Raw genomic sequence first — 27932 nt, 5'->3', positions numbered from 1 at the left:
CCGCCGGACTCACTAGCCGGCCCTTCTGCGCATGCTCCAGACTGGCTCCCGGAGGTGCGGCGCGCGGGGCCTTGTGGGAAAGGCCGGCGTGGGTGGCCGCGGCTCTGAGGCGCTGAGGGGAGAGCCGCGTCGGCCCAGAGCAGGTGGGTGGATGCTGCCGTTGTCACCCGCCGCAGGGGACCGTTTTTGGGGGGAGGATCTCCCAGCGGGGAGAGGGGGTCGCGTCGAGGGTCTGTGTGAGGCGCTGAGGGCCGGGGCGGACTGCGCAGGCTCCGTGTCCTGGGTAGCGGCGTCCCTGGAGCGCATCCCCGGGGAGGCGCTCGGCGCGCGCCCCCGGGCCTTTCGGCCTTGCTGAGGTGGGGGCGTGGGGGGTAGAGGTGAAGGGAGGTGGGGGGATTGGAGGGCGGCCCTCCACCCCTGAGGAGGGGCGTCCCGGAGCCATGCGAGGGACCCGCCCCCTCTGGGCCTTAGTGCACCCCAAGTCCTCCCGCGTATCCGGGGGGTGAGACTGGTGCCCGAGCGCCCCACGTTTCTGGTAGCCTGTGGGGGAGACCGCGGGGTTTGACGCCTCTGGATTAGCTAGACGGACGCAGGACTACGGACTGAGCCGCGAGTCCAGCCGAGCCTTCTGCTGATTATTCTTTGGGAAAGAAATCTAGCCGAATGCTGACCGGGCTGGCGTTGAACCTCTGGACCTTAGCCTCCCCAGCACCTAAGATGATAGGTCTGAGCCACCAGCGCCCAGGCAGGACTGAACCATCTTGGTTAATTGAAGATAAGGAATGTTTCCGATTTGTCTACCAGGACTGGCTTGGACCCCAGAGTCTCAGTTTCCCGAGTAGCTAGGATTACTGGAGGGCGCCGTTGGCACCAGCTTTGAATAATCGTTATACAACTAAATGCAATGCGCTTTGTGCCCTTTAAACACCTTGTATGCCAGTCCTGGGGCTTGAACTCTGAATGTTATGTCAAGCTACACCGTTCCACTTGAGCCACAATCCCACTTCTGGCTTTTTTGGTGGTTAATTGGAGCTAAGACATTCCTGCCTGGGTTGTCTTCAAACCACAGTGCGCAGATCTCAGTCTCCTGAGTAACTAGTAATACAGGCCATGAGCCACCAGTGAGTGCCTGGCTACAATGTGTCTTCTTTACCTCTTCATGCCCTTTCTGTTGACATTGCTAATCTGTCCCACTTGATAAGCTATTGCCTGTGGTCACCTGTGGCGTACTCTTTAATTCCTCTCAGCACTCTAGTGGTGCTGTCTGGTTTTCCCAGTGTTGGCCTATTTTCCTGTTCCTTAATTATTAGTGTTCTTCAGTCTCCCCCAAACCCTCAGTCATCATAAAGGTTAAACATATTCAAATCCATGACTCTTCTGTCTTCATGCTGGTGACAGTCATTTATCTCCAGTCCTTTAGAGCTACCTTCTGGATATCTCCTCCTGGTGTATTTCTTTTTTCTTTTTCTTTTTCATTGTTGGGGTGATGTACAGAGGGGCTGCATTTACATTCATCAGATAGTGGACTGTTGAACACTGTTACCCCTTCCCATGTGTTTCTTCCACTTTCTCTTCCCCACCTTCTCCTACTCATCTTATTTTTCCCTTCCCTTCCCTTTTTCAAATAAACAAATAAAGGCATATACAATATACCAGGTACCACATTCAGATACAGTCCCAACATGAGATAAACCATAAGGGGAAAAGAAGAGAAAAGGAATAGCTTCACATAGTATATTAAGAACAACAATCACAAAGATAAACCTCTTGTTTCTTAAGCAGTCAAATTCTGCCAAAGGAATTAATACTGCTATCCATATGTCACTCCTCTAACCATGAAACCTCTTTTCCTTTATTAATTGTATTTTCTGAATCAAAATGACATTACCACTCTTACCAGGCTCCCAAGCCAGAAGTCTAGGACATCATTCAAGTCTTTCTCTACACTTCTAAGTTTTCAATCTAGTCAACCATCACATCTTTTTTATTTTACCATTTAAAGACCTTCATATGGCCTTTAGATTATAGGTCAAAACTCATGGTCTGACATTTCCAGTTTGTCCCATGTCTATCTTAACCTCTTTCTACTCCCCTAAGTTTTCAATTCTGCTTCTGTTGGTCAGGTCACTTGATTGGCCTTTTTTTTTTTTAATTGGTCATGGGGTGCTGTCCTCACTTTGAGCCACAGCATCACTTCTGGTTTTCTGGTAGTTAATTGGTGATAAGTCTCAAGGACTTTCCTGCCCAGGCAGGCTTTGAACTGCAATCCTCAGGTCTCAGCTTCCTGACTAGCTAAAATTATAGGTGTGAGCCACCAGCACCTGGTTTGACTGGCCCTTATTGAAACCTGGCTGAAATCCTGCCACCCTGTCTACCTGATTTATACTCCCTTGTGGTCAGCTTCTGTAGGGTTCAACTTGGGCTACTTTGCCTCTCCTGGCATCTGGCACTGAGCAGTTTTGGCTTCTCACAACATCCAGTGCAAAGGGATGATACTAGTCACCAGCCTATAGAGGATAGCACTATTGCCAGCCATCTTACAGTGCTCAAGGAATCTTCCAACCCAAATGTCCATAGTCCCAAGGTTGAGAAATCTTGATTGACGGAGTACTCTGTCACTAAGTACTTTGTCTTGTTTTCTTCTTCAGTAGACAGGAGGTTTTGTCTTTTTTGTTTTTGCCTCCATGTGTCTTGATAGATGGTATCTGTCAACTACAAGTTCAGTATGTGGTAGGAAAAAAAAAAAGGAGTAAAGAAATGAATTGAGTACCAGTGGCTTAGGCCTGTCATCCTAGCTACTTCAAAGGACTGGAGTTTGAAGCCCTGGCAGGAAAGTCTATGAGACTCTTATCTCCAGGGTAACCACCAAATAGGTGAAAATGGAGTGGTGGCTCAAATGGTAGAGTGCCAGTCTTGGGTGAAAAAGCTAAGAGATAAGTTCTTTGTTCAAGCCTCAATACCAGCACCAAAGAGAACAACAACAACAAAAACCAAAAAAAAAAGGAAAGGAAAGAAAAAGAAGTTGGTATATACTTAAAACTAGAAACAAGTGCCCAATCTGCCATTACTAGCTAATTTCTGTAATCCCCCCTCCACACTTTTATATTGGCTTTGGAGGAGATCAGATTTGTTAGTAAATTACTCATTTAAAATAATACTCTGATACTTTGTTCAGCATCATATTAGTCTCCCTTCTGTCCATTATGTTTTAGCCTTTTGTAAAGTCATGAGAAAAATAAACCAAATGCTGACAGTCCCTTTTCTAATTGTGAGAAAGACATAGACATTCAATGGAGAGTATTTTGATTTTTGGTCATTTTCTGGGCTGGCAGTATATGTTATAAAAGTCTTATAATGCTGGGCAGTGACAGTGAGCAGCAGGTGACTTCATCGACACTATCACAAGAGGAAATGATTTATATTCTGTGCACTGTCTTTCTAGGCTAGGATTGGTAGGTGTATTAAATGCCTCTTTTTGAGACAGTGTCTTCTGTGTGTATTCCAGACTGAACTTCAATGGTGATCCTCCTTCCACTGCTCCCATGCCTGCAGCAGTGCTTTCTGTTTTCTTGTTTGTTTGTTGTTTTTTAGATGTGAACACAGAGCCAGGTAGATGTTCCACTACATGAGACATATTTCTAGCCCATAAAGTTCATTTTTTATTGAATCATCTTCAATTTGCAAGGGGTTTCGGGGCTGCAACTCCATTGTGAGTTGAGGAATAACTTATTTATTTCTTATCAGAGATTAACCAAAGCATTGAAGGCAACAATGACGTCAAATAAAGCAGTTGAATTACAACTACAAGTGAAACAAAATGCAGAAGAACTGCAAGACTTTATGAGGGATTTAGAACACTGGGAAAAAGATATTAAACAAAAGGACATGGAACTCAGAAGACAGAGTGGTGTTCTTGAAGAGGTAAATGGAGAATTCCTAATTTAGATCCAGTAAAACTTGCTTATTTTACAACAAAGCATGGCTTTATTTATTTACGCCTATCCTGGAGCCTGGGAACTCAGGGCCTGGGAACAGTCTTAGAGCTGTTTTGCTCAAGGGTAATGATCTACCAGTTGATTCATATCTTCACTTTCATTTGTTTTGTTTTTTGGTGCTTAATTGGAGATTAGAGTCTCAGACTTTCCTGCCTGGGCTGGCTTTGAACTGTGATCCTGAGATCTCAGCCTCCTGAGTAGCTAGGATTATGGCTGTGCCCCAGAGTATAGCTTTTTAAATGTTTTTTTGAAAAATATTGTGTGAGGCCGAGCATGGTAGCTCACGCCTGTAATCCTAGCTACTCAGGAAGCTGAGATCTGAGGATCAAGATTCAAAGCCAGCTTGGGCACAAAAGAACCTGAGACTCTTATCTCCAATTAGCCTCTAGAAAATGGGAAGTAGGCCTTGGCTCAAGGGTAGGGTGGTAGTCTTGAGCTGCAGAGCTAAGAGATAGCACCCAGGCCAAGATCAAGCAGTGTGACCCCCGCCCCCCTCAAAAAATATATATATAGTGAAAATACTGAAAATGAAGTGATTTTCTTTACTGTTAAATTTTTAGAAATTCTACATCAAATGCAGGATTTGTAACTTTTGTAATGATTATAGTAAGTATAGTAAGACATTTTAATCTTTTATATTATAAAATATGAAAAGATGTGTGTACATGCATGAACATAATATACATGTTTTTTATTTAGTAATATATAACATAACAGTATTGGCATAAGTATTGGCATGAATATTTTTCTTAATCCAGTATATTTAATTATGGCTAAGTGTTTTAGTATTATATGTAGTGATATGGGAATACTTCAGTTTGCCTTTGAAATACTTGTTCATTGTTCTGACTAAAGATTAGGTAGTTTTTAAAAGCCATATAACAAGTGATTGTTGTCCTTAATGTACTATGTTATCTCTCATCTCTTTTGCTGTCCCTTGGTAATCTCATATTGTTACACTATCTCACTTTGTTATCTCACTTTGTTATATTAGACATATTTGTATTTGGTTATTTGAAATTGGATAGGGAAGGGGGGAAAACAAGATGAGGGGTGGGGTGGGGGGAGGGAAATGGGGATCAAGACATGAGAAAGGGTATCAATGTATGTGAATTAATGTACCTCCTATCTGGCAAATATAATGTAACCTTTCTATTAATTTCAATAAAAATATATGAAAAAAAGAGTCTCACAGAAAAAAAAAGATTAGGTAGTTTTTAAAATTTGAATTTAGGATTGTAAATGAAAGGTATAATTAGGATTTATAGGTAATATTTTTATTGTGTGTGAATAGTATTCAACCTAAATAAAAGAATGGAATGTTTCAAGCATAATTACTTTTTTTTTTTTTGCTAGTCCTGGGCCTTGAACTCAGGGCTGAAGCTAGCGTTCTACTACTTGAGCCACAGCACCTCTTCCAGCTTTTTTTTCTATGTATGTGGTACTGAGGAAGTGAACCTGGGTCTTTGTTCAAGCACTCTACCACTAACTAGGCCAAACTCCCGGCCCCATAATTACTTTTTTGTGTGTGTGCTGGACCTGAGTCTTGAATTCAGGGACTGGGTGCTATTCCTTAGCTTTTTCACTCAAGGCTAGCCCTCTACCACTTAAGCTACATCTCCAGTTCTGGCTTTTTACTGTCTATTAGAGATAGAAGTTCCATAGACTTTTCTGCCTTGGCTGGCTTTGAACCAAGATCTTCAAATCTCAGCCTTCTGAGTAGGTAGAATTACTGGCTTGAGATACCAGCATCCCTTGAGGGTGAAGCTAGTAAATTGATTCTTTGAAGCACTTTCAAAGTAAATTGGCAACAATTACTACTCCTTGAAAATATCACTGTGAGAATTTTAACATTGTTAATTATTTTTAGAAAACACACAGTACTTAAACTTTGTTTTTCTCTGCCTAGAATTTACCTCCTATTCGAAATGGAAATTTTAGGAAAAAGAAGAAAAGTAAAGCTAAAGAATCTTCCAAGAAAACCAAAGAAGAAAACACAAAAAACAGGATAAAATCTTATGATTATGAGGCATGGGCAAAACTTGATGTGGTAAGCTAATAGTGACATGTGCTCCTTAATATTTGAATAAAAATTTTTTTGGAGTTAGCTAATAGTTGTAGATTAAAGAAAAATAGCAGGATTCTTATGACCTGTGTGTCTTGTTTCTCTTATTTTTGGTCTGGAGTTTCAACTCAGAGCCTTGTGCTTGGCTTTTCTTTTGTTTATTTTTTCTTCTTAAGACATAGCATGAGCTGGCTTTGAGCTCACAATTTTTTTTTTTTTTTTTTTTTGCCAGTTCTGGGCTTGAGCTCCAGGCCTTAGCACTGTCCTTGGGATTTCACAAGGTTAGCACTACTACCACTTGAGCCACAGCACCATTTCTAGCTTTTTTCTATGTATGTGATACTAAGGAATCGAACCTGGGTCTTCGTGTATGCTAAGCAAGCACTTTGCCACTAGGCCAAATGCCCAGCCCGAGCTCACAATTCTCTTATCTCAGCCTCCCTAGTCCTGGAATTATAGATGTACGCCACACTCCTGGCTCTGCATCTTCTCTTACAGACTTGGTGTGTGTGTGTAAACATTTATTTGCAAGGCTCTGTAGTTAATTATATGAGGCTATCCTGTCTCTACTCCCACCCTTGTAATCCTTTTAGTAAGTGGTATATCACTCCAAATAATATTTGGATATCTTAAGTCACCACTAAGCCATAAAGTTCACTAAAGCTCATTTAGACATAGAGTTTAATAATTATATAAACAAGATCCTGTTTGTACCTAACAATGCAATTTTGTTATCTAGGTTTTTTTTTTTTTTGAACTGGGGCTTGAACTCAGAGCCTTGTGCTTTCTTTCTTGACCTCTTACTTAAGGCTAGCACTCTTACCATTTGAACCATGCCTCCAGAGAAAAGAAGAAATCATTAATGAAGGAAAAACTTGTCACATCAACCTGTGGAAGGGTTCCAATTGGCCCATCTTATTCTGGTTTTCTTTTCTTCCTTCTTTTTTTTGTCTTTTGTTGGTCATGAGACTTGAAGTAAACTAAAGGCCTGGGTACTGTCCCTGAGCTTTTCCCCTCAAGGCTAGTGCTCTACCTCTTTAGTCAGCTTTATTTCCAGGTCTTTGATGGTTAATTGGAGATAAGAGACTTTTCTGCCTGGACTGGGTTTGAACCATGATCCTCAGATCTCAGCCTGAGTAGCTGGGATTATAGGTATAAGCCATCAGTGCCTGCCTTGTTTTTTTTAATTTATTAAGGATGCATTTTTTCCCTTAGGTAATAGCAGGTGCAAAGAGGATTTTATTGATATGATGACTAATGCTTATGTCTAGATTAGCATTATTGGACTTAAAATGTTTAAGGTAACATACACCAGTTGCCCTGACTTGAACATTACATATTGTTTACATATATTGAGAGACCATTTTACCCCATTTCTGTGCAACTGTTATACCAATTGAAAATTTAAAAAGTATCCTACTAAAAGTCTTTGATTATAGATGCTAAAATATGATTTTGAAAAATCTTGATAGGGTCTGTGAAACGGTTATCATGAAACGATTATGTATTGATTTTTCTCTTTGGTTGACTTAGCTGAATTAGTTACTAGCTGAATGACTTTGACCTAGTTTCAGTGAGTGACAATATTGCTCCTACTTACCTTATGGGTTGTTAGAATCAGAAATTAATTGTGCTCTGTAGAGCTGTTTCTGTTTTAAAATTAAGAAGAAAGAAGTGTGTTTTGCTTTTTCCTCTGAAAACCTTTCCCTAATTCTCTATTTCTCTCTTCTCATATATGTTTATTACTATTTGTAATTTAGAGGTGATCTTTAAATTCTGTTGACTTAACTTCATGAATTCAAAGTCAGTCTTTAAGAGGTTTACACCTTGGTTTTCTAAATAAGAGCATATTTTCCTTTTGGTATAGTCTTAATGATCAGAGGTTATTGGATTGCTTTTATAGATCTTTTGGTCCTTAGACTTGAACAATATAAGTTCTATTGAGTTTAATGTTGTTTTTTTTTCATAATAGTTATGTAGCTGTGAACAAGTTTCTTTTGCTAATATTTCAGGACAGTATTCTTGATGAGCTTGATAAAGAAGACAGTACTCATGATTCCATGTCTCAGGAATCAGAATCAGAAGAAGATGGGATTCGCATTGATTCACAGAAGGCTCTTGCTCTGAAAGAAAAGGTAATTTTGAGATGAACTTTAGTTTCCTTCAGGTAGTTTAGAAGATATTCAAACTTGAAACAGATATAGGCTGTTCCCTCGTTATGGAGCAGTGACTAGGAATCTGGACTCTAAAGCCAGATTAATTACCTGATTTGACACTGACAAACTCTGGGCACTGTCCCTGAGCTCTTCAGCTCAAGGCTACTGCCCGACCCTTGAGCCAAGCCTTACTTCCATTTTCTAGAAGTTAATTGGAGATAAGAGTCTCAAGTTCTTTTGTGCCCGGGCTAGCTTTGAACCTTGATCCTTGGATCTCAGGCTCCTGAGTCGCTAAGATTACAGGAAGGAGCTCCCACGCCCGTGCCCTGCTAACACTGACAAATTCTTTACATTGCCTGTGTCTCAGTTTTCTCAGCTGTAAAATGAGATTAATAATGAGAGCCTTCTCACTGACGGTGTGAGTAGTCAGTTATATGTAAAGTGCCTGAGCTGTATCTGGAGTTCTGCAGCTTTAGTAGTAGTAGATCAAAGCAACCCGAAGCACTCGGTGATTCTCAACAAACATATTATATCACAGAGTATCTTTGATTACTTTTAGGGTACCCAACATTTCTATAGAAATGCCTTATTTCTATAGAAAAGTTAAAGAAAAGGTGGGACTTTTCAGATTGAATTCATATGAATGCCTTTTTTTCCTTTTTTTTGCCAGTTGTGGGGCTTGAACTCAGGGCCTGTGCTCTGTCCTTGAGCTTTCTCAAGACCAGCTCTCTATCACTTGAGCCACAACGCCACTTCTGGCTTTTTCTATATACATGTTACAAAGGCTTTGTGCACTCTACCAATAGGCCACACTCTCGGCCCCCTGGTGCCTTTCTTTTGTTACATTTCTATGAAGCGGTATTGCCAATAAGAGTCTAATACTAAGTATTTTATTCATTTTTCTGCCAGAACTTTTGGGTTGTACCTATATGGGGACTATGTAGCATGTGTAGAAAAACAAAGGCCATTTTACTTCATCTGTTTTCTCTCAGGGAAATAAATTCTTCAAACAAGGGAAATATGATGAAGCAATTGAATGCTATACCAAAGGCATGGATGCTGACCCATATAACCCCATGCTGCCAACAAACAGAGCCTCGGCATACTTCAGGCTGAGAAAGTAAGGACTGTCTATAATATGTGGGAATGGCTTTGGGTGTGTGTGGAGACCAGTTTTCAAAAACCTTTTTGTAAAAAGCATGGAAGAGACTTACAATGCATTATTCTCTAAAAAACAACGTGTTTTTTTGGAGCTGGTTCTGGAGCTTGAACTCAGGGCCCAGGCACTGCCCTGAGCTTTTTGTGCTCAAGGGTAGCACACAAGACACAGCTTCACTTTTGGCTTTTATTTGTGGGGGGAAGGGGTAGTTGAATGGAGATGAGTGTGCCTGGGCTGGCTTTAAATCATGACCCTTAGATCTCAGCCCCCTGAGTAGCTAGGATATAGATAAGCCACTGGCACCCAGATGTATAAATTCTATGTCTTACTCCCCTTCTTTTTCTTTGTCAGTTGTGGGGCTTGAACTCTGAGCCTGGGCACTATCTCTGAGCTCTTCAGCCCAAGGCTACTGCCCTACCCCTTGGGCCATAGCACCATTTCCAGTTTTCTTTTTTTTTTTTTTTGCCAGTCCTGGGCTTGAGCTCAGGGCCTGAGCACTATCCTTGGGTTTTTTCAAACCTAGAGCTCTATCACTTGAACCACAGCACTACTTCTAGCTTTTTCCTATGTATGTGGTACCAAGGATTTGAACCCAGGTCTTCATGCATGCTAGGCAAGCTCTCTACCACTAGGCCAAACTCCTGGCCCCTATTTCCAGTTTTCTAGTGGTTATTTGGAGATAAGAGTCTCATCATCATTAGTGCCTGGGCTAGCTTTGAACCTTGATCCTCAGATCTCAGCCTCGTGAGTCGCTAGATCCTCATATTTCAGCCTCCAGAGTAGCTACGATTATAGGTGTGAGCTACCACATCTGGCTTGATCATATGTTTTAAACACAAACATTAAAAAAAAGATAATATTTTAATTATTTGAAGATACAAATTGTATTAGATAATTTTGTCTTATTTAAATAACATTTGAGGTTCCTAAAACATAATGATATACTAAAACTTAGGGAATTATTTACATTGTATAATTCATGATATCTATACTGTATGTGTCCTATATGTAAGTTATAGAGACTAATTTGAAATAAGCTCACTTCCCAACTTAAGAGCGAGAACATTACTGTTATTTTGTTATTAGTGTTATTTGATTCTATCTTGAATTGTGTAATTTTCTTTTCTTTTGATAAAAAAAGTTTAACATGTATGTACCCTTCAAAAATTTAAAGTGTCATATAGTAGGTTGGAATGTGGTTCAGATAGCACATACAAAAGCCTGGGCTTGGAGATTTCATGATGAAAGGAAAGACAAGCTGCAAACAAGCTTTGAATCACAGCCCTCAGATTTCAGCCTCCTGAGTAGCTAGTATTATAGGTATGAGTCACATTTCACACACATTTTCTTACTGTTGGAGTAGCTAGTACTATAGTTATGAGTCACATTTCATACATATTTTCTTATTGTTGGATGATAAAGGGTATTCAGCTTTATAGAGAGATGACTTATTGTTACAAAAATAGTTGTATACTTGGCATAGTTTAAGAATGCCTATTCAGGAACTTTATCAACACAGGTATAATTTGGCTTTGTAATTGCCCTCAATCTAGTGGGTGTAAAATGTTATTTCATTGTGTCTTAGTTTTCATTTTTTCAACTATTAATGAAATTGAGCATCTTTTCATATGTTTATTCATCACAGGTTGTTTTTTTTTTTTCTGTGAAAAGCCTAATTTGTGTTTTGTCAGTTTTCTACTAGACTGGGTTTCTGTTGATTTTTAAAGTTTTTTTTTCTGAACTGGACAGAAGTTGGGAGGCTGAGGCCAGAGGATTAGGAATTCAAGGGCAGTAGACTTGATAGTGAGACTTTGTTTCAAATACCAAAACCAAATGCAAACCCTTTCTACTTTCAATGCAATAGAAACACTGTCTTTTTTTTTTTTATAGATAGTGATACTTTGACACAGCTCTGAGAACCACCTCTTGCTGATTTGTATCTTCTCTTTTCTTTCATCTTGAAGTTCCACAAAGAACAGTGACTTTTTTTTTTTGTCTTTTTTTTTGTATTGGCTTCGTTTTCAATCCTAGAATCAGGTACCACTTCATCCCATAAAACAGAATAAATGTTCCTGAACAAAAATAATTGATTTTAACATATTAATTAATTTCTTTTTAGAACCTGAGCCCTTAAAAGTTAAAACTGGTTTGTTTAAAAAATTCTTTCCTTGGGGCCGGGAGTTTAGCCTAGTGGTAGAGTGCTTACCTAGAATGCACGAAGACCTGGGTTCAATTCCTCAGTACCATATAAATATAAAAAAGCCAGAAGTGGTGCTGAGGCTCAAGTGGTAGAGCTCTAGCCTTGAGAAAGTCCAAGGACAGTGCTCAAGCCCAGGACTGGCAAAAAAAAAAAAAAATTCTTTCCAGCTTGGGCACTGATAGCTCACACCTGTAATCCTAGCTACTCAGGAGGCTGAGATCTGAGAATTGTGGTTCAAAGCCAGACCAGGCAAGAAAGTCTATGAGACTCTTAGCTCCATTTCATCACAGAAAAAGCAGGAAGTAGAGCTGTGGCTCAATTGGCAGAGTGCAAGCTTTGAATAAAAAAAGCTCAGTCACAGCACACAGGCCCAGATTCAAGGCCCAAGACCAGGAAAAAAAAAGTCAAGTTTTACTTTTTATTTTATTTTTATTTTAATTTATTTTATTTTATTTTTATTTTTTCCAGTCCTGGGCTTGAGCTCAGGGCCTAACCACCATCCTTGGACTTTCTCAAGGTTAGAGCTCTACCACTTGAGCCTCAGCACCACTTCCGGCTTTTTTCTATGTCTGTGGTACTGAGGAATCAAACCTGGGTCTTTGTGCATGCTAGGCAGGCACTCTACCACTAGGCCAAACTTCTGGCCCCTAAGTTTTACTTTTGACATTGGAATCTTTTCATATATGTGGAGGTAGGCTTTCAGTTTCCTGTTGTTCAGCGTTCACATTTTGCATCCCTGTTAAAGGGGTATCTATGTATTCCCCAGGGCCCTTCCACCATGTAGATGTTGTGTGTTGGGTGTGCATGGACCATCTCTGTTACTTACATTTCCCATCCAGTCCATACCATTCTTGCTTACTGTGGCATTGGAGTTGCAAGTCTTGGTAATCACATAGGGCATATTCGCCCTCATTCTTTAGGACTGACTGTCCAATGTATTTTTAAACTTTTGCTTAGTACTATATATTGTAGGACTCTCTTCACATTCCTTGAAATGTCCTATTGGGATGTTGATTAGAATCACATTAGGTTTATAGATAAGTCTGGAGATAATTAGTGAATATCAAATCCACTTAAGTCTACTTTAACTTCTTTGAAGATAGTCTCAAAATTTTCTGAGTTGCTATCTATATAACTGTCATATTGTCAATGCTGATTTTGTTGGTCTGTAGGAAAGAAGTCACCTTGATAAGTCTTCATTATTTTTAGTACTGTTTTGAGGTTTCTATGATAATCTCATCATATCATCTGAAAAGAATGTCAGTTTTGTTTTTTTGTTTCTATCTAGGGATTAAAAAAAAACATTATTTCTACCTTTTGGCAGTGCATTAAGGAGGATCCCTATTATGCTACTATGAATCTGAGAGAAGACAGTGGTTCTGGGCCCTCAATTTGCATTAAAGGGAATGTTGCTGAGAGACTGCTTTTTATTATAATTGTTTTTTTGTGCTGGTCCTAAGGTTTGAACTCAGGGCCTCAGCACTGTCCCTGAGCATTTTGCTCAAAGTTGGCACTCTACCACTTGAACCACAGCTCCACCAATTGGAGATAAGAGTCTTACAGCTTTCCTACCCAGGCTGACTTCAAACTGTGATCTTCAGATCTCAGCCTCCTGCATAGCTAGGATTGCAGGTATGAGCCACTGGCATCTGGTGAGAGACTGGATTTAGTAGGCTCATTTAAGCAAAGGACGTTATGAATGTTTTGTTCATTTGGAAGCAAATGCCAGTTTTAGGAATTTTAGGAACACATTTTGAAGTTTTGATTGAATGATTTTTTATTAATTTTAATTGCAGATTTGCTGTTGCAGAGTCGGATTGTAATTTAGCCATCGCCTTAAATAGAAGTTATACAAAAGCTTATGCCAGACGAGGTGCTGCTCGATTTGCTTTGCAAAAATTAGAAGATGCCAAAAAAGGTATTAATGCTTTTCAGATCATTGGTATCTAAAAAATTCTTTAGTAGCTTTATAGTATACAAAGAATACTAAGTAAGAACAATAAACTACATTCAGAGAGCTTTCTGTGAAATATTTGAACAAGGCTCATTTTTTTGCAGTTTATAAAGATGTTATTTAGAATGCAATATTTACTACCAGTCAGACTTTGATTTGAATTTTACTTCTATCCTGTACTAACACACCATGTGACTGGCATATTCTCTGGTTTTCAGTCTCCCATCTATAATATATAGATGGCTTCATCAGCCATCTTTTTGACTGTTGTGAAGCAAAAGGTGGACCAAGAATACTCCATGTCCATAGGTGATAAAGGAAGTAGGAAATGTGAAATGAGTCTGGGGGAAGGAACAGACTAGATGGGAGAGAATGTTGGAAGGAGTGACTGATTAGGAAGCACTGGACACTTAGATAGACATGTTAAATAGTAACCCCATTGTGAATCATATTAAGGAATGAACCTAAGATCTTACTTGTATTGGGAGGTGCTCTGCCACTTGAGCTCTGTCAGCCTTTTGTTTTAATTATTTGTTATACAAGGTCTCTCTCTTTTTTTTTTTTTTTAAGCCAATGTCTGGTCTCAGATAGTCATTCTATTGTTTCCTCCTAATAGCTGAGATTACAAAAAAGCATGTGTCACCATGCCTGGTTATATACTGTACTTAATGTGTTTTTATTTATTGTAAGTTACAAGCCTTCTGTTATTATATAAAAATCGATACATGGCCAGTGGATCAAGCCTGTACTCCTAACTACTCAGGAAGCTGAAATCTGAGGATTGTGGTTCAAAGCTATCTTGGGCAAGAAAGTCTTTGAGACTTATCTCCAATTAACCCTTGAAAACCTGGAAGTAGAGCTGTGGCTCAACTGGTAGAGCACCAGGCTGAATCAGAAAAGGTCAGGGACAGTGCCCAGGCCATGAGTTCAAGCCCCAGAACTAGAGTGCGTGAGCATGTACTCACAGACACACACACACACACACACACACAATGGATTTATTTAGTACAAACTACAGAATGTGGATAAAGCTGACTTCTAATAGATTTGTTTAGTAGTAGCATGCATTTATGCTAGCAAATACCCCAAGAGCTGATGGAAGGTATTTATTATAGAATTTTGGTAGGATTTTGACTGGCCTAGGTGAGAATGAGTAAAGTTCAGTTTCTAATGTTAGTCTTTCTTAGGTATTCATTTTTTTATTAGGATAGTTTATATGTTGGTATATAGAAATGATTATTTCTTTTTTACAGGTTTTTAAAATACTAATCTTTTCAAAAACTGTTTTTTCTTTTACTTAGATTATGAAAAAGTATTAGAGTTGGAACCAAATAACTTTGAAGCTACAAATGAACTCAGGAAAATCAATCAGGTAAACTACAGCTATTTGATGCAGACATTTTTTTTTTTTTGGTAGGTGGTGCGTCTTGAGCTCTGGGCCTGGGCGCTGTCCCTGAGCTCTTCAGCTCAAGGCTGCCATCCTACCCCTTGAGCCACAACACCACTTCCTGTTTTCTAGTGATTAATTGGAGATAAGAGTCTCATGGTCTTTGGCCAGGAGTTTGGCTTAATGGTAGAGTGCTTGCCTAGCGTATATGAAGACCTGGGTTCGATTTCTTGGTACCACATACATAGAAAAAGCTGGAAGTGGCTCAAGTGATAGAGTGTTAGCCTTGAGGAAAGCCCAAGGACAGTGTTCAGGCCCTGAGGTCAAGCCTCAGTCCTGGCAAAACAAACAAAAAAGAGTCTCATGGTCTTTAGTGCCTGGGCTAGCCTTGAACCTCGATCCTCATATCTCACTCTCCAGAGTAGCTAGGATTACAGGTGTGAGCCACCGTTTCTGGCTGAAGACAAACATTTTTGTATAGATTCTGTATTATAGGTTTCTTGATGTAGTCTTACTAATTTTTTTGCACGAGAGTTTCACCAAATGAATTTGAAAGCTAGTGGAGTATAGTAATAATTAATTATTACTTAGGAGTTGTGGCAATCTTTAGAATTACTGTTTCTTTGCTTTTCCCAAATAAAGAACTATGTTTTCATTATTTTTTTGTTTTAATTTTGTACTGTGATTTTTGTGTTGTTTGTTATATGTTTTAATTCTGTACTGTTAAAGTTGTTCCAACTTTAAAGTCTGTTTCTTAGTAGGAATACTATTTTGTGACAGTAAAAATAAAAATTACTTAAATATAAAATTAGTTGCCCAATGATATTGAACACTTGTGTATTCCTTTCACTTTTTAATTAAAGCTAAGTGTTTTTGCCATCATTGAGAAATTGAGGGGAAAAAAATGACCACAACTGGGGGAAGATCTGCCCCTTTTTGGTGCCAGTACCAGGACTAGAATTCAGTGACTGGGTACTGTTCCTAAGCTTTGTGCTCAAGACTAGCTGATTTTTTTTTTTAAATTAGAGATAAAAGTCTCATTGGCTTTTTTTTGCCTTGGCTGACTTTGAACTGTGATCTTCTCATATCTCAGCCTTCTGAATAACTAGGGGTACATGCATGAGCTACTAGTACCTAGATAATCTACTTTTTTTTTCTTTTCTTTCTTTTTTTCTTTCTTTCTTTCTTTCTTTTTTTTTTTTTTTGCAAGTCCTGGGGCTTGAACTCAGTGCCTGAATACTCTACTTGAGCTTTCTCAAGGCTCGAGCTCTATCACTTGAACCACTTCCGGCTTTTTCTATGTATGTGGCACTGAGTAATTGAATCTGGGTCTTTGTGCATGCTAGGCAAGCACTCTACCACTAGGCCAAAACATTTTGGCTATAATATATATATATATATATATATATATTATATATATAATATATATATAATGTATATTTTTTTCATATATTTTTATTGTAATTAATAGAAGGGTTACATTATATTCACCAGATAGAAGGTGCATTACTTCACATACATTCATACATACTTCACATTGATACCCTTTCTCATGTCTTGGTCATAATATATTTTTTGAAGAAAAATATGTATCTTGCATTACTTCTTTTATTTTAGCTGAATATCTTATGTCCTAGGCTTTAACAGCCAAAGAAAATTCATGTCCAAAGGAAAATGCTACGCCAATAAAATCAACTGAAAGAGAGAAGAAACAAATAGAAGAACAGCAGAATAAACAGCAGGCCATTTCAGAGAAAGACCTGGTAATACAAAAGAATTCTGAATTGAAATGCACATGCTTTGCAGAGTGCTTACTCTTAGTTTCTGGTATATTAGTTGAGTTTTTGTCTCTTCTGCTGTTACATTGAAATTCTTCTTCACTGGGAACTAGAAATTGAATACACTAAACTCTGGTGTCTGCTGCTTCAAACATTGAATGATTAATAATTTAACATAATTAGAATTATATTCAGTAATAGAAGCATTTAAGTGTGGGGTACAAACTACATAGATGTAAAGAAGTATACTTATGATTACTTATTCACAGGAAACCATTTTGATTGAAATTCCTTTATAAATTGTGAGTTGAGATTGAATTTCACAGACCTGTAAAGGATTCCCATTAAATGTTATGGAATGATTTGGGTATATTATGTGAATGACTATAAATAAATATAACATTTCAATGAAGTGTAATTTGTTGTATATTTAGGCATATTAATGTTACTGAAAAGTGAGCTGTACTATTTCAGGGCTTTATTTTTTTTCCACAAAAACCGAGTTTAAAATTCCTGTGTATAACATACTATACATTCTAAGCTTGTGCTCTGCCATCAGACCACACCTCAACTCACTTTTAATCAGTTTCTAATGAACCTAAAGACAATATAACATTGGGTGTTTAAAAAAAAAATACCTTGAAATTTAAACCTTGTTTAAGTGGTAGAATGATGATGACTGTTGCAGATAAATGTAATAGTATGTATTTTAAACCTTTCCAGTGATAAAAAGAGAGTATCAATCTTTAAGAAATAGCTGATAGATTCTAAATGTACATGTTATGAACTAGATTTTTAACAATAAAAATGTACTATAGGCTACATGGTAGTTACATTCCTATAAAATGTCAGTACTTGGGTGGTAAATGCAAAAAGATCAGGAATTTGAAGTCAGCCTGGGCTACATAACAGGATCTAGTTTCAAGAAGTCCAGAAAACCCACTTAAGAATAATCACATAATACATCTCTGACTCTGTTTCTCTCTCTTGTAGACACACATCTGTTTATACTGTAATTACTAATATAATACTGATGTTTGGTGTGTTTTGTAAGATTTGAATTATATGTTGAATGTATATGTTTTAACTACTTATATTTGTCTCCAAAATGCTAGGGGAATGCATTTTTCAAGGAGGGGAAATATGAGAGGGCAATTGAATGCTACACCCGGGGAATAGCAGCAGATGGGGCTAATGCCCTGCTTCCTGCTAACAGAGCAATGGCCTACCTGAAGATTCAGAAGTAAGTATTGGCTATTTATTTATTTTGCCAGTCCTGGTTCTTGAACTCAGGGCCTGAGCATTGTCCTTGAGCTTTCTCTAGGCTAGCACTCTACCATTTGAACCACAGCACTGCTTCCAGCTTTTTCTATGTATGTGGAACTGAGGAATTGAACCAAGGTTTTTGTGCATGCTAGGCAAGCTCCCTACCACTAGGCCAAACTTCCAGCCCTGGTTATTTTATGCTTTGCAAGATGAGATTTACCATAAATTGATATATTAACCAGAAAATAAAATTTAATTGATTTATTTTTGAGCATTAAAGTTAAATGGGAGGGAAAAATACTATGGGGAAGGGAGTGTGTACATGTGACATAGTATATATTCAGGAAATATTGATTCTCAATATTTTTCTCCTTTTCATAATCTGAAACTCCCTAGTTCAATTTCCATACCCATATTCTTATGAATCATTGATTTAAAATTATTCTTGTTTTATGTGTGCCAGTCTTAGGGCTTGAACTTGAGGTCTGGGTGCTGTTCCTGAGCTTTTGTGTTCAAGGCTAGCACTCTAGCACATGAGCCACACACACAACCCTATTTCTGACTTACGATAATTAACTGGAGAAAAGGAATCTCATGTTTGGGCTAGTTTTGAATTGTGATCCTCAGAGCTCAGCCACTTGAATAGCTAGGATTACAGGTTTGAGCCACTAGTGCTCAGTATGCAGGGTGTTTTTTGTTTTTGTTTTTTTCTTTTGCCAGTCCTGGGGCTTAAACTTAAGGCCTGAGGACTGTCCTTGAGTTTTTTCAAGAGTAGCACCCTATCACTTGAGCCACAGCACCACTTCCAGCTTTTTCTATTTATGTGGTACTGAGGAATTGAACCTGGGTCTTCATGCATGCTAGGCAAGCACTCTACCACTAAGCCAAACTCCTGGCCCCATATGCAGGTATTTTTAAGAAGCCTGAAGTTTGGAGGGAGAGATATAAAAGGAGACCAACGCTCTAAAATACTCGAGATAATACTACGAGGGACATGGAATAAGGGCATGCAGAGTGGGATGAAATATAGAAAGCCTGAGCAAAGACTGGGATTTGAACTCAAGGTCTTGTGCTTGTTGGGAAAGCTCTCTAACATGTGAGCCACAACTCTACCCCCTTTTACTTTAGTTATTCAGTCTCTCTCTCTCTCTCTTTTTTTTTTTTTTGTTTGTTTGCCTAAGCCTTGGACTATGATCCTTCCACTTATGCCTCCAGTGTAGCTGAGACCATAAGTATGGACCTCAATATCTTGCTCTCGTTATTTCAGATAGGGTCTTACTTTTTGGGAGGGAAGGGGAGGGGCTCAGGTTGCCCTTAACATAATCCTATCTTTCTAAGTAGTAAGGATAAGGCAAGATCCAGTGCCCATGGCTTGCCAATGTTGTCTAATTAGTGGAACACTCTAAATGTTTTACGTTGTTCTTGTTACTTAGTCATGGATTCATTCCATAGTACTTAGAATCAAAGAGTAGCTATTCTTAGGTCTCCTTATCATAGAACAGCCCCATTCATTCTTTTTGACCAGCCTAGGCTTGAGCTCAGAGCCTGAGCACTGTCCTTAGACTTTCTCAAGGCTAGAGCTCTACCACTTGAGCCTTAGCACCACTTCTGGCTTTTTTACTATGTATATGGTACTGAGGAATTGAACCTGGTCTTCCTTCAGGCAAGAACTCCTCCACTAAGCCAAACACTGGGCCCCACCCATTCAATCTTAATTCATTGCTCTTTCACAGCTGAGTAGTATTTATGCCATCAGTCTATCAGTTGATACACTATCAGATTATACGGAGTTCTTCATTTTATGGGGGTAATGTTTCCTTAAATGGGGTATGCCGTGAGTATTGATGAAGTTTTACTAGGAATTGACCAACAGTAGGCTGCTGCACTTCGAGGGCTGGGGGCATGCGTGGTTCTCTCGTCTGCTCTAGTCTTGTTTTTACCATCACGAATCCCATCCTCCAGCAGACTCTTTCCTAACTTGACCTCATCTTCTCCCTCTGCTGCAGATGGTCTTAAAACTTAATGGGAAAGAAAAAGCTAAAAAGTAATCCTCACTCTCAAACTGCTGATTTGGGAATTTGTAATTGAGTTATAAACAGTGTTTTAAATTAGAAGCTCAGTTTGTATGGAGTTTTCCTGTCAGTAATTCTACCATGTTCCCTAGATATGAAGAAGCTGAAAGAGATTGCACACAAGCTATTTTGTTAGACGGCTCATATTCTAAAGCTTTTGCCAGAAGAGGAACTGCGAGAACATTTTTGGGGAAGATAAATGAGGCCAAACAAGGTAACCCTTTGTCATAGTGTCTCCTGGTGGCCCAGATGTGGGGGCAGAGATGCATGTATGCAGCTCTCCCGTGGTTCAGGGATACAGAACTTTAGTTCCACAGTCCAACATGGATGGGTTGGAAGGACTGCACTCCTATAGTGTGCCTGATCATTCTTAACTTTGCTCATCGCCAGTACAAATTCATGGAAAATCTGAACTGCACATGAGAAGGAAAAGCAAGAAGGCAAAAATGAAAGGCAGAGGGAGGGAACTGGTAGCAGGGAAGGGGAGGGCTGTGAGTGTAATGATATCTCCTTACTTTCTGTTGTCTTGTAGGACTTCATTTCACTAGTTGTTTGAGATTTGATTTCTGTTCTATTTACTTCTGTTCTTTATTATTTTTTTTTTAACCTTCAGATTTAATTCTCTTCCCTCTTTCCACTCCCTCCCCACACTTTTTTTTGTTGGTACGTTAACTGTACAGTGTAAAGACTTTCACTATGATATTGTCATCCACATATATAATTATACTGACCTTTTTTCTGACTTTGTGAGTCTACTACTTAACACAATTGATTTTTAGCCTTTTTTCTTTACTGAAATACACATTTGAATCTAGCAATTTCTCTCTAAGCATGACTTTAGCCATAGTCTGTGAGGATTTGTTGTCATTGGTTTTTGCTTTGAATTATGGCAAGATAATATGTTGTTACTTTTGTGTGTGTGTGTGTGTGTGTGTGTGTGTACTATTTTAAACAAATGTATATATGTTTAGAAGTGTTTAGTATTAGATAATCATCACTGTCTATCTCCAAAGCATAGTTAGCATCCCATTATAAAACCACACATTTGACAATTCCTTACTACTTTTGCCTATGAATTTGACTATTTTAAATACTCCCATATAAGTGGCATCTTAGCAGTCACTTGTCCTTTTATATCTGGCTGTTGTAACACTCAGCTTTTTGCAGAGCTCATCAGGGTTGCACTATGTATCAGAATTTTTTGCCTCTCTTATTTGTGTTATTACTGACCTGGATTTCAGGGTTTCAAGTAAATTGTGTGTGTGTGTGTGTGTGTGTGTGTGTCCGTGTGTCCGTCCGTCCGTCCGTCTGTCCTGGGCCCAGGTGCTGTATTTGAGCTTTTTTGCTGAAAACTAGCACTCTGCTACTGGAGTGAAAGCTCAAAGCCTTTTTGGAAGTTTATTAGAGATAAGAGTCTCACAGATTTCCCTTACTCCTTCTGGCTTCCAACAGTGATCCTCAGCTCTCTACCTTTTGAGTAACTAGGATTGCAGGCATGAGCCACCAGTGCCTGCACTGAGTAAAAATTTTGAAATAAAAATAGGATTACTTAATAGGTCTTGAACTTCATGAAGTGTTTTACTGTCTTTATGTTTTTCTTTTTAATTCATGGTAGATTTTGAAATGGTTTTACTTCTGGAACCTGGAAATAAGCAAGCAGTAACTGAGCTTTCCAAACTTAAAAAGGTAAAGAATTCTTTTCTCTGAAATGTTGTCCTAGCCCCCCAAATATATATATGTTTATTGATATATACATTTATTGATACACAATTAACTTGAGTTTTTTTTTCAAGGTATTAATTGAGAAAGGACACTGGGATGATGTCTTTCTTGATTCCACACAAAGGCAAAATGTGATAAGACCCATTGATAAGCCACCTCCCCTTAGATCAACTGTAAGTAAAGCCTTCCAGGCTGTCTCTGCTCTGCTGTCCCCTTGCAGCTACCCTGCCAAGCTACATTCCTTCTACCCTGCTATGCTACAATCCTTCCTGTGCAATCTGGGCATTCTCTGCCTGTCCTTGTTTCCTTCCTTCCTTCCTTCCTTCCTTCCTTCCTTCCTTCCTTCCTTCCTTCTTTCCTTCCTTCCTTCCTTCCTTCCTTTTTTATGCCAATGCTGGGACTTGAATTCAGGGCCCCTTGAATTCAGCATTGCCCCATGAACTCTTGTACTCAAGTGGCCACTCAAGTGGTACTCTACCACTCAAACCATAGCTCTACTTCTAGCTTTTTTTTTTTGGCAGTTATTTGGAGATAAGTGTCTTATAGAGTTGGGCTGGCTTTGAACTGTGATCCTCAGCTCTCAGCCTCCTGCATAGCTAGGGCTACAGATGTGGCTTATATTCTGTGATTTTACCTCTTATATCTATCATTGGCTTGTAGTGCCTTGTAGTTACTTCTATGTACCCCTCTCACTCTACTTAGATCTGGTTAGGAGAGATGCATAACTTTTTGTTCTTTCTACTCTCAGTATAGTTCCTTATTCTGGCTATCAAGTTGAATTTACTTACAGTTGGGATATTAGTTGTAAGAATATGGCTGTCTTTTAACTTGTGATCCTAACATAGGAAACCGTTTATTTGTTGATTTAAATTGCGTTAGAAACCACTCAAGAAGATTCTTATTGAAGAAACTGGTAATTTGATAGAGACTGTTGATGTGCAGCAGAGCTGGACAGTTGCAGAAAGCCATCCCCTTAATGTAGCGAATGTAGGAGCGGCCTCAGGCTCCATGGGTAAGAAGAGCTCAAGCCCCGAGGGCCATTTGCCCAGCAGTGATACTCCAAGGGCCAAAGTACTGAAGATAGAAGAAATCAGCGATACGTCACTCCCACAGTGAGTAGAAGCACTGTGAGTTCACCATGTTCCAAAATGACAATATTCCTCTATAAAAATTTATACTACTGAGAAGAATTCTGATTCGTACTTACCATTCTATATTTTTGTTAGCTTGTTTATTTTTGTGTCGATCCTGGGCCTTGAACTCAGGGCCTGAGTGTTGTCCCTGAACTTTTGCGCTCAAGGCTAGCACTCTACCACTTGAGCCACAGCTCTGTTTCTGGCTTTTTGCTAGTTTATTGCAGGTAAGCGTCTCTTGCCTGGGCTGGCTTTGAACCGTGATCCTCAGATCTCGGCTTCCTAAGTAGCTAGGGTTACAGACAGGTGTGAGCCACTGGTGCTCAGCTTATTTGTTTTAGCCACTCTGATTTTTTTTTTAAACTGCTGAACCACAGCTTCTAGTTTTTCTTTCATGTATACTTACTGTAGGAGAGATTTTGTTTAAATAACTACTTTTTGTCTAAGGCAATTCCCATATGATCTAGAGATGATAAAAAGTGTCTTGATCAAATGGTTTAGTTCATTTTCTTTTTTAGAACTTCAGTATGGTTTACTATGTAACAATTGAAATTTCAAAAACTAAAATTAAAGGAAGCTTCATGAACATGTGGCTTTTAAAATTAGGTGTTGGAGTTCATGCCTATGATTCTAATTGCTTAGAAAGCTGAGATCTTAGGACTGAGGTTGAAGACGCAGACTAATTAGGGTTATTGGTACATATAACCATTTATAACTTTAAGCTGCCACTCAAACCTATGAAAAGTTTTTTGTTTAAAACAATCTTAGCCAAGAAGGCTGAGATCTGAGCTTGCAATTCAAAGCCAACCCCAACAGGATGTTCTGTGAGACTCTTATTGCCAATTAACCACTAGAAAACCAAAACTGTTACTGTGGCTCAAAGTTGGTAGAATGCTCGCTAGCCTTGAGCGAAAGCACTCAGAGCCAGTGCCCAGGCCCCAAGTTCAAGCCCTGGGACCTACAAAAATCAAACAAAACTTTGTACTCTAATAGTAGTTTTATTTAAGGTGATGGTATGACATGGGCTGTAGACAAATGCTCAAAAGAAAGTTGTATTTTGTTTTTGAAAAGAGGAAGCATTTCTTCCTTCTTGAAGTATCTCAAAACTGATCGTTCAGGTTTCTGAGTCTGAGCTGCAATAGATAGAGCTGGTGTGGCTAAAGGAGAGTAACCATGTGTGACTACACAACAAACCACCATGGTCAAAACATAAAAAATCGGGGGCCGTGAGTTTGGCCTAGTTTAGAGTGCTTGCCTGGCATACACAAAGACCCCGGTTTGATTCCTGGTACCACATACATAGAAAAAAAAAAGCTAGAAGTGGTGCTGAGGCTCAAGTGGTAGAGCTCTAGCCTTGAAAGTTCAAGGACAGTGCTCAGGCCCTGAGCTCAAGCCCAAGATTGGCAAAAAAACCAAACATAAACAAACAAACAAAAAACCCATAAAAAAGGGCCCCAACATGTGTATTAGTCAAAAGAACTTAGTAGCTTTAGAATACAAATAGATAACATAATTTTGTGGAGCTAGCATGTAAAAATCTCTTCTGCTGTTTCCTTTATGGAGCTAGGACTATTTATGGTAGCTTTCTGACTTGTTGATGTTTCTGAAATATTTCAGGCCTCATGTTACTTTGAAACAGGATGTATGTCAGTCTTTCAGTGAGAAGATTTCCATAAAGGTGGAGCAAACACCTACTCAGTTTCTCACAGCTGGTCTCCCTTCAGTTCCTGCCAACTCATTCCAGCTCGAATCTGATTTCAGACAACTGAAAAGCTCTCCAGAAATGTTGTATCAGTATTTAAAGGTAAAAGAGAAAGAGCTAATAGTTCTTTTGGAAGTAAAATGTCAGCACAACTTTTGGCCACTCAATTGTATTAGTGTTGCTAGTATTTGCTCTTTGGATATAATTAATAATAGAAAATACTTTTCTCCCTTGCCTGATACTTTAAAATTTTGCCACCACAGCTGGGCGTCAGTGGCTCATGCCTGTAATCCTAGCTACTCAGAAGGATGAGATCTGAGGATCACAGTTCAAAGCCAGCCCATGCACTAAAGTCCCTGAGACTCTTATCTCTAAAACTGAAAGTGGTGCTATGGCTCAAGTGTTAGAGTGCTAGCCTTGCGCTGAAGAGCTGGGGGACACCCCCAGGCCCAGAATTCAAGCCCCACAACCAACAACAACAAAAAGAAATTGCCACCAGAAGCCTGGATGTTTTAGAAGCAGATTTTGTATTACAAGCTAGGATCTAAAGTCGTTTAAAATCTAATTCTATACTTTAGGCAATTATTTTCTTGAGCATGAACTTTTATTTGCTTTAAGAAAACAAATCATATGAAACTTAGCATATGGGTCAGCATAGTCTTTTCAGGGCTAACGATAATAGCATTGATAGTATAGTAACTGAAATGCATCATCTCATGTAATTCTACTTTATAAAAACCCTAGTAGACAGTTATTGAGGGTCCTCTCAAGTTTCCTATCTTTCTTAGGATAGTGTCCGTCTCTTCTGTCCATTAGCTTTTTTCTAACTAGAACAGAGTGATGATCTTGCAGTTCTTTTAACTTCTATTCTGTTATAACTAATTGCATTCAAAGAAATGTGTTTTTCTGGGACCGGGAGTTTGGCCTAGTGCTGAGTGCTTGCCTAGCATGTACGAAGACCTGGGTTCAATTCTTCGTAGAGCTCTGGCCTTGAGGAAACCAAGGACAGTGCTCAGGCCCTGAGTTCAAGCCCCAGGACTGGCAAAAAAAAAAAAAAAAGGAAGGAAAGAAGGAAAAGAAATGTGTTTTTCTAAAATGTACTTGGAATATTTTGTGAAATGTGAATGGCACTACAACTTCATTTTCTGTCTTTTTCCAAAGCAAATTGAACCATCCTTGTATCCCAAGTTGTTTCAGAAAAATCTAGATCCAGATGTGTTCAATCAAATCATTAAAATTCTACATGACTTTTACATTGAGTAAGTAGAATTGTTTTATTCTTGTATCGGAAAAACTAATTTTTTATTTAAATGTTAGTACTGATGTACACAGAAAATTAGCGTTCTAGCACATTTTTACTGTTGTAGAAGTTGTAAAGAAATGACAAGTACAAACAGTGAAAAGGGAAAGTTTAAACAGAAGGAAAAGGGGATTCTTGATTTTTTTTTTTTCTGTAGAGAAAAGTAAGATATGGAAATGACTAGTGATAGGACAGCAACAGTTCCACTGCTGAGCTGTCATGTAAGATGTATTCATTTCTTCAGTTGACTTGGTAGATTGATTAACTTGGGTATTTAGAATATAGACAGTATCCAGGGGAAAATATGAAGATTTTATGTGTAATTAGGAATACTTGTAGTAGTAAGTGGAACCAAATGAGCTACTTTTACCTGGTGATTTGTTTTTATATCTGCCTTATTCCAGGAAAGAAAAGCCATCACTCATCTTTGAAATCTTACAAAGGCTCTCTGAACTAAAACGGTTTGATATGGCAGTGATGTTTATGTCAGAACCTGAGAAAAAGAGTAAGTTTTAAGAAGGCATCTGCAGGCTATTTCTTCTTATATATTTTAGTCAATGAATATATTCTGACCTTCACACATTTACTGTATATAAAGAGTATACAGTTAAATATAAATTAACTACCGTTTAACTAATTGAAGTATAGTTGAATGAGAACAGTTTAAGTTGTATTTGTTAATCCTGACGGTATTATCAAGTGCAGTACTATTATGGTTCTTCTTTTACTGAGGCATAGAGAAGTACAGGAATTTGGCCATGGTCACATGAAGCCATCCCCAGGACCTAAACCCAGCTATCCTAATTCTGTGGCCTGGCAGGGTATCTTGGAAATGCAGTACGTGACCTAGTAACTGATTTCTGTTGTCACAGGACATGGTAAGGGTCCCTGTTACAGGTGCACATGCACAGTGAGACATCTCATCCATTCTGAAAGAGGCTCTCTTCTTGAGTGTACTTGATTTCAGCTGCATTCTCAAAGTGCAGGAGATCAGTGAGATGAAGGAGCGAGGGTTTTGCCTCACAGATGCTCTGTGCCAGAAGTTCTGAGGCAGTAGCAATATGAAATTTAAAAAAAAAATAGTTAATTGAAATAAAAATAAAGTAAATGAATGTATGCTTGACAGGGCAAAATCTTTAGCATTTAGAATGAATTCTGTTTAGTCTGCATAATTAATGTTACGAGGACATGGAGAAGTTTATGTTTCTAGAGAAAAATACTGTGGGTGCTGTACTTCTTTTTTCTTAGATTGGATTTTCAAATACATGGATTAGAATTTATAAATCATCCTAATTATTGCTCTTATTACCCCTTTTATATTTGCTTAGTTTTTAAAAAAAAAGTTAAAATGGAGTTTGTTTTTTCTTTTTCAGTTGCACGTGTATTATTCAATCACATAGACAAATCAGGATTAAAGGATAATTCTGTTGAAGAACTCAAGAAAAGATATGGTGGTTGATTCCATTTTTTGGATATCATTTTTGACTTTCACATATCAATTTTTTTCTACTGAAAATAAAGTGTTTTATTCTTTAAAAAGATGAAGTCATGTTAGGAAGAACTCTATTTAGATATAATAAGTTAATTGAGTATAAAATTGTGATCTAAGTAGTGAGAAATGTTTTAGTGTAACTTACTTTTCTGAAAATAAAATACTAAGGTATATTTATATGGATCGCTATCACTATTTTGTTTTAGAAATCACTTTAAGTGTTAAAGTGTTACATGAAGTCTTCAGTATCTTATAAATGTAATATTCTCTATTTTCATGAATTTTTGTAATAAAGCTGTTTCATTACAATATGGACAACATTATCTGTGGAGAGGGGATTTGGTAGACGGTGAGAGAGAATGTTTCTTTTGTTTTAAATTTTTTTCTTAGCAGTACTAGGATTTGAACTCAGAGTTTTAACCTTGTTAGGTAAGTGCTCTACCACCTGAACCAAATTCTTAACCTTCTAAGTCTTTAGTTATTCTTAGTCCGTTCTCCTTTGCCTGCCCTTCTTCTGTCTCCTTTTTGCTTAAAGAACTCCCTCATCCAGA

General features: G+C 38.5%; 1 protein-coding gene across 1 annotated transcript; it reads left to right on the top strand.

The window, feature by feature from the left end:
* Positions 1-59: 59 nt before the first annotated feature.
* On the top strand, positions 60-27932 carry Rpap3 (RNA polymerase II associated protein 3). Its single transcript, XM_090324659.1, has 17 exons — positions 60-143; positions 3745-3921; positions 5905-6045; positions 8073-8195; positions 9209-9336; positions 13372-13493; positions 14831-14901; positions 16554-16679; positions 17810-17937; positions 20125-20246; positions 21648-21718; positions 21826-21927; positions 22634-22866; positions 24505-24691; positions 25751-25848; positions 26294-26394; positions 27263-27932. The coding sequence occupies exons 2-17, from the start codon at positions 3772-3774 to the stop codon at positions 27346-27348; spliced, it is 1989 nt and encodes a 662-aa protein (XP_090180785.1). The 5' UTR covers positions 60-143; positions 3745-3771; the 3' UTR covers positions 27349-27932.

This window comes from Megascapheus bottae, chromosome 2 (genome assembly GCF_031878675.1).
Source record: "Megascapheus bottae isolate mThoBot1 chromosome 2, mThoBot2.hap1, whole genome shotgun sequence".
In the NCBI taxonomy this organism is placed as follows: domain Eukaryota; kingdom Metazoa; phylum Chordata; class Mammalia; order Rodentia; family Geomyidae; genus Megascapheus; species Megascapheus bottae.
The sequence above is the reverse complement of the archived record's forward strand: the minus strand, read 5'-3'. Positions and strand labels throughout refer to the sequence as shown.

Bases quoted from the DNA above. Each gene is read 5' to 3' on its own strand.
- Rpap3 (XM_090324659.1), top strand. From the start codon at position 3,772: ATGACGTCAAATAAAGCAGTTGAATTACAACTACAAGTGAAACAAAAT. The intron at 3,922-5,904 runs GTAAATGGAGAA...TTCTCTGCCTAG, and splicing joins AGAGTGGTGTTCTTGAAGAG to AATTTACCTCCTATTCGAAA. The intron at 6,046-8,072 runs GTAAGCTAATAG...CTAATATTTCAG, and splicing joins CATGGGCAAAACTTGATGTG to GACAGTATTCTTGATGAGCT.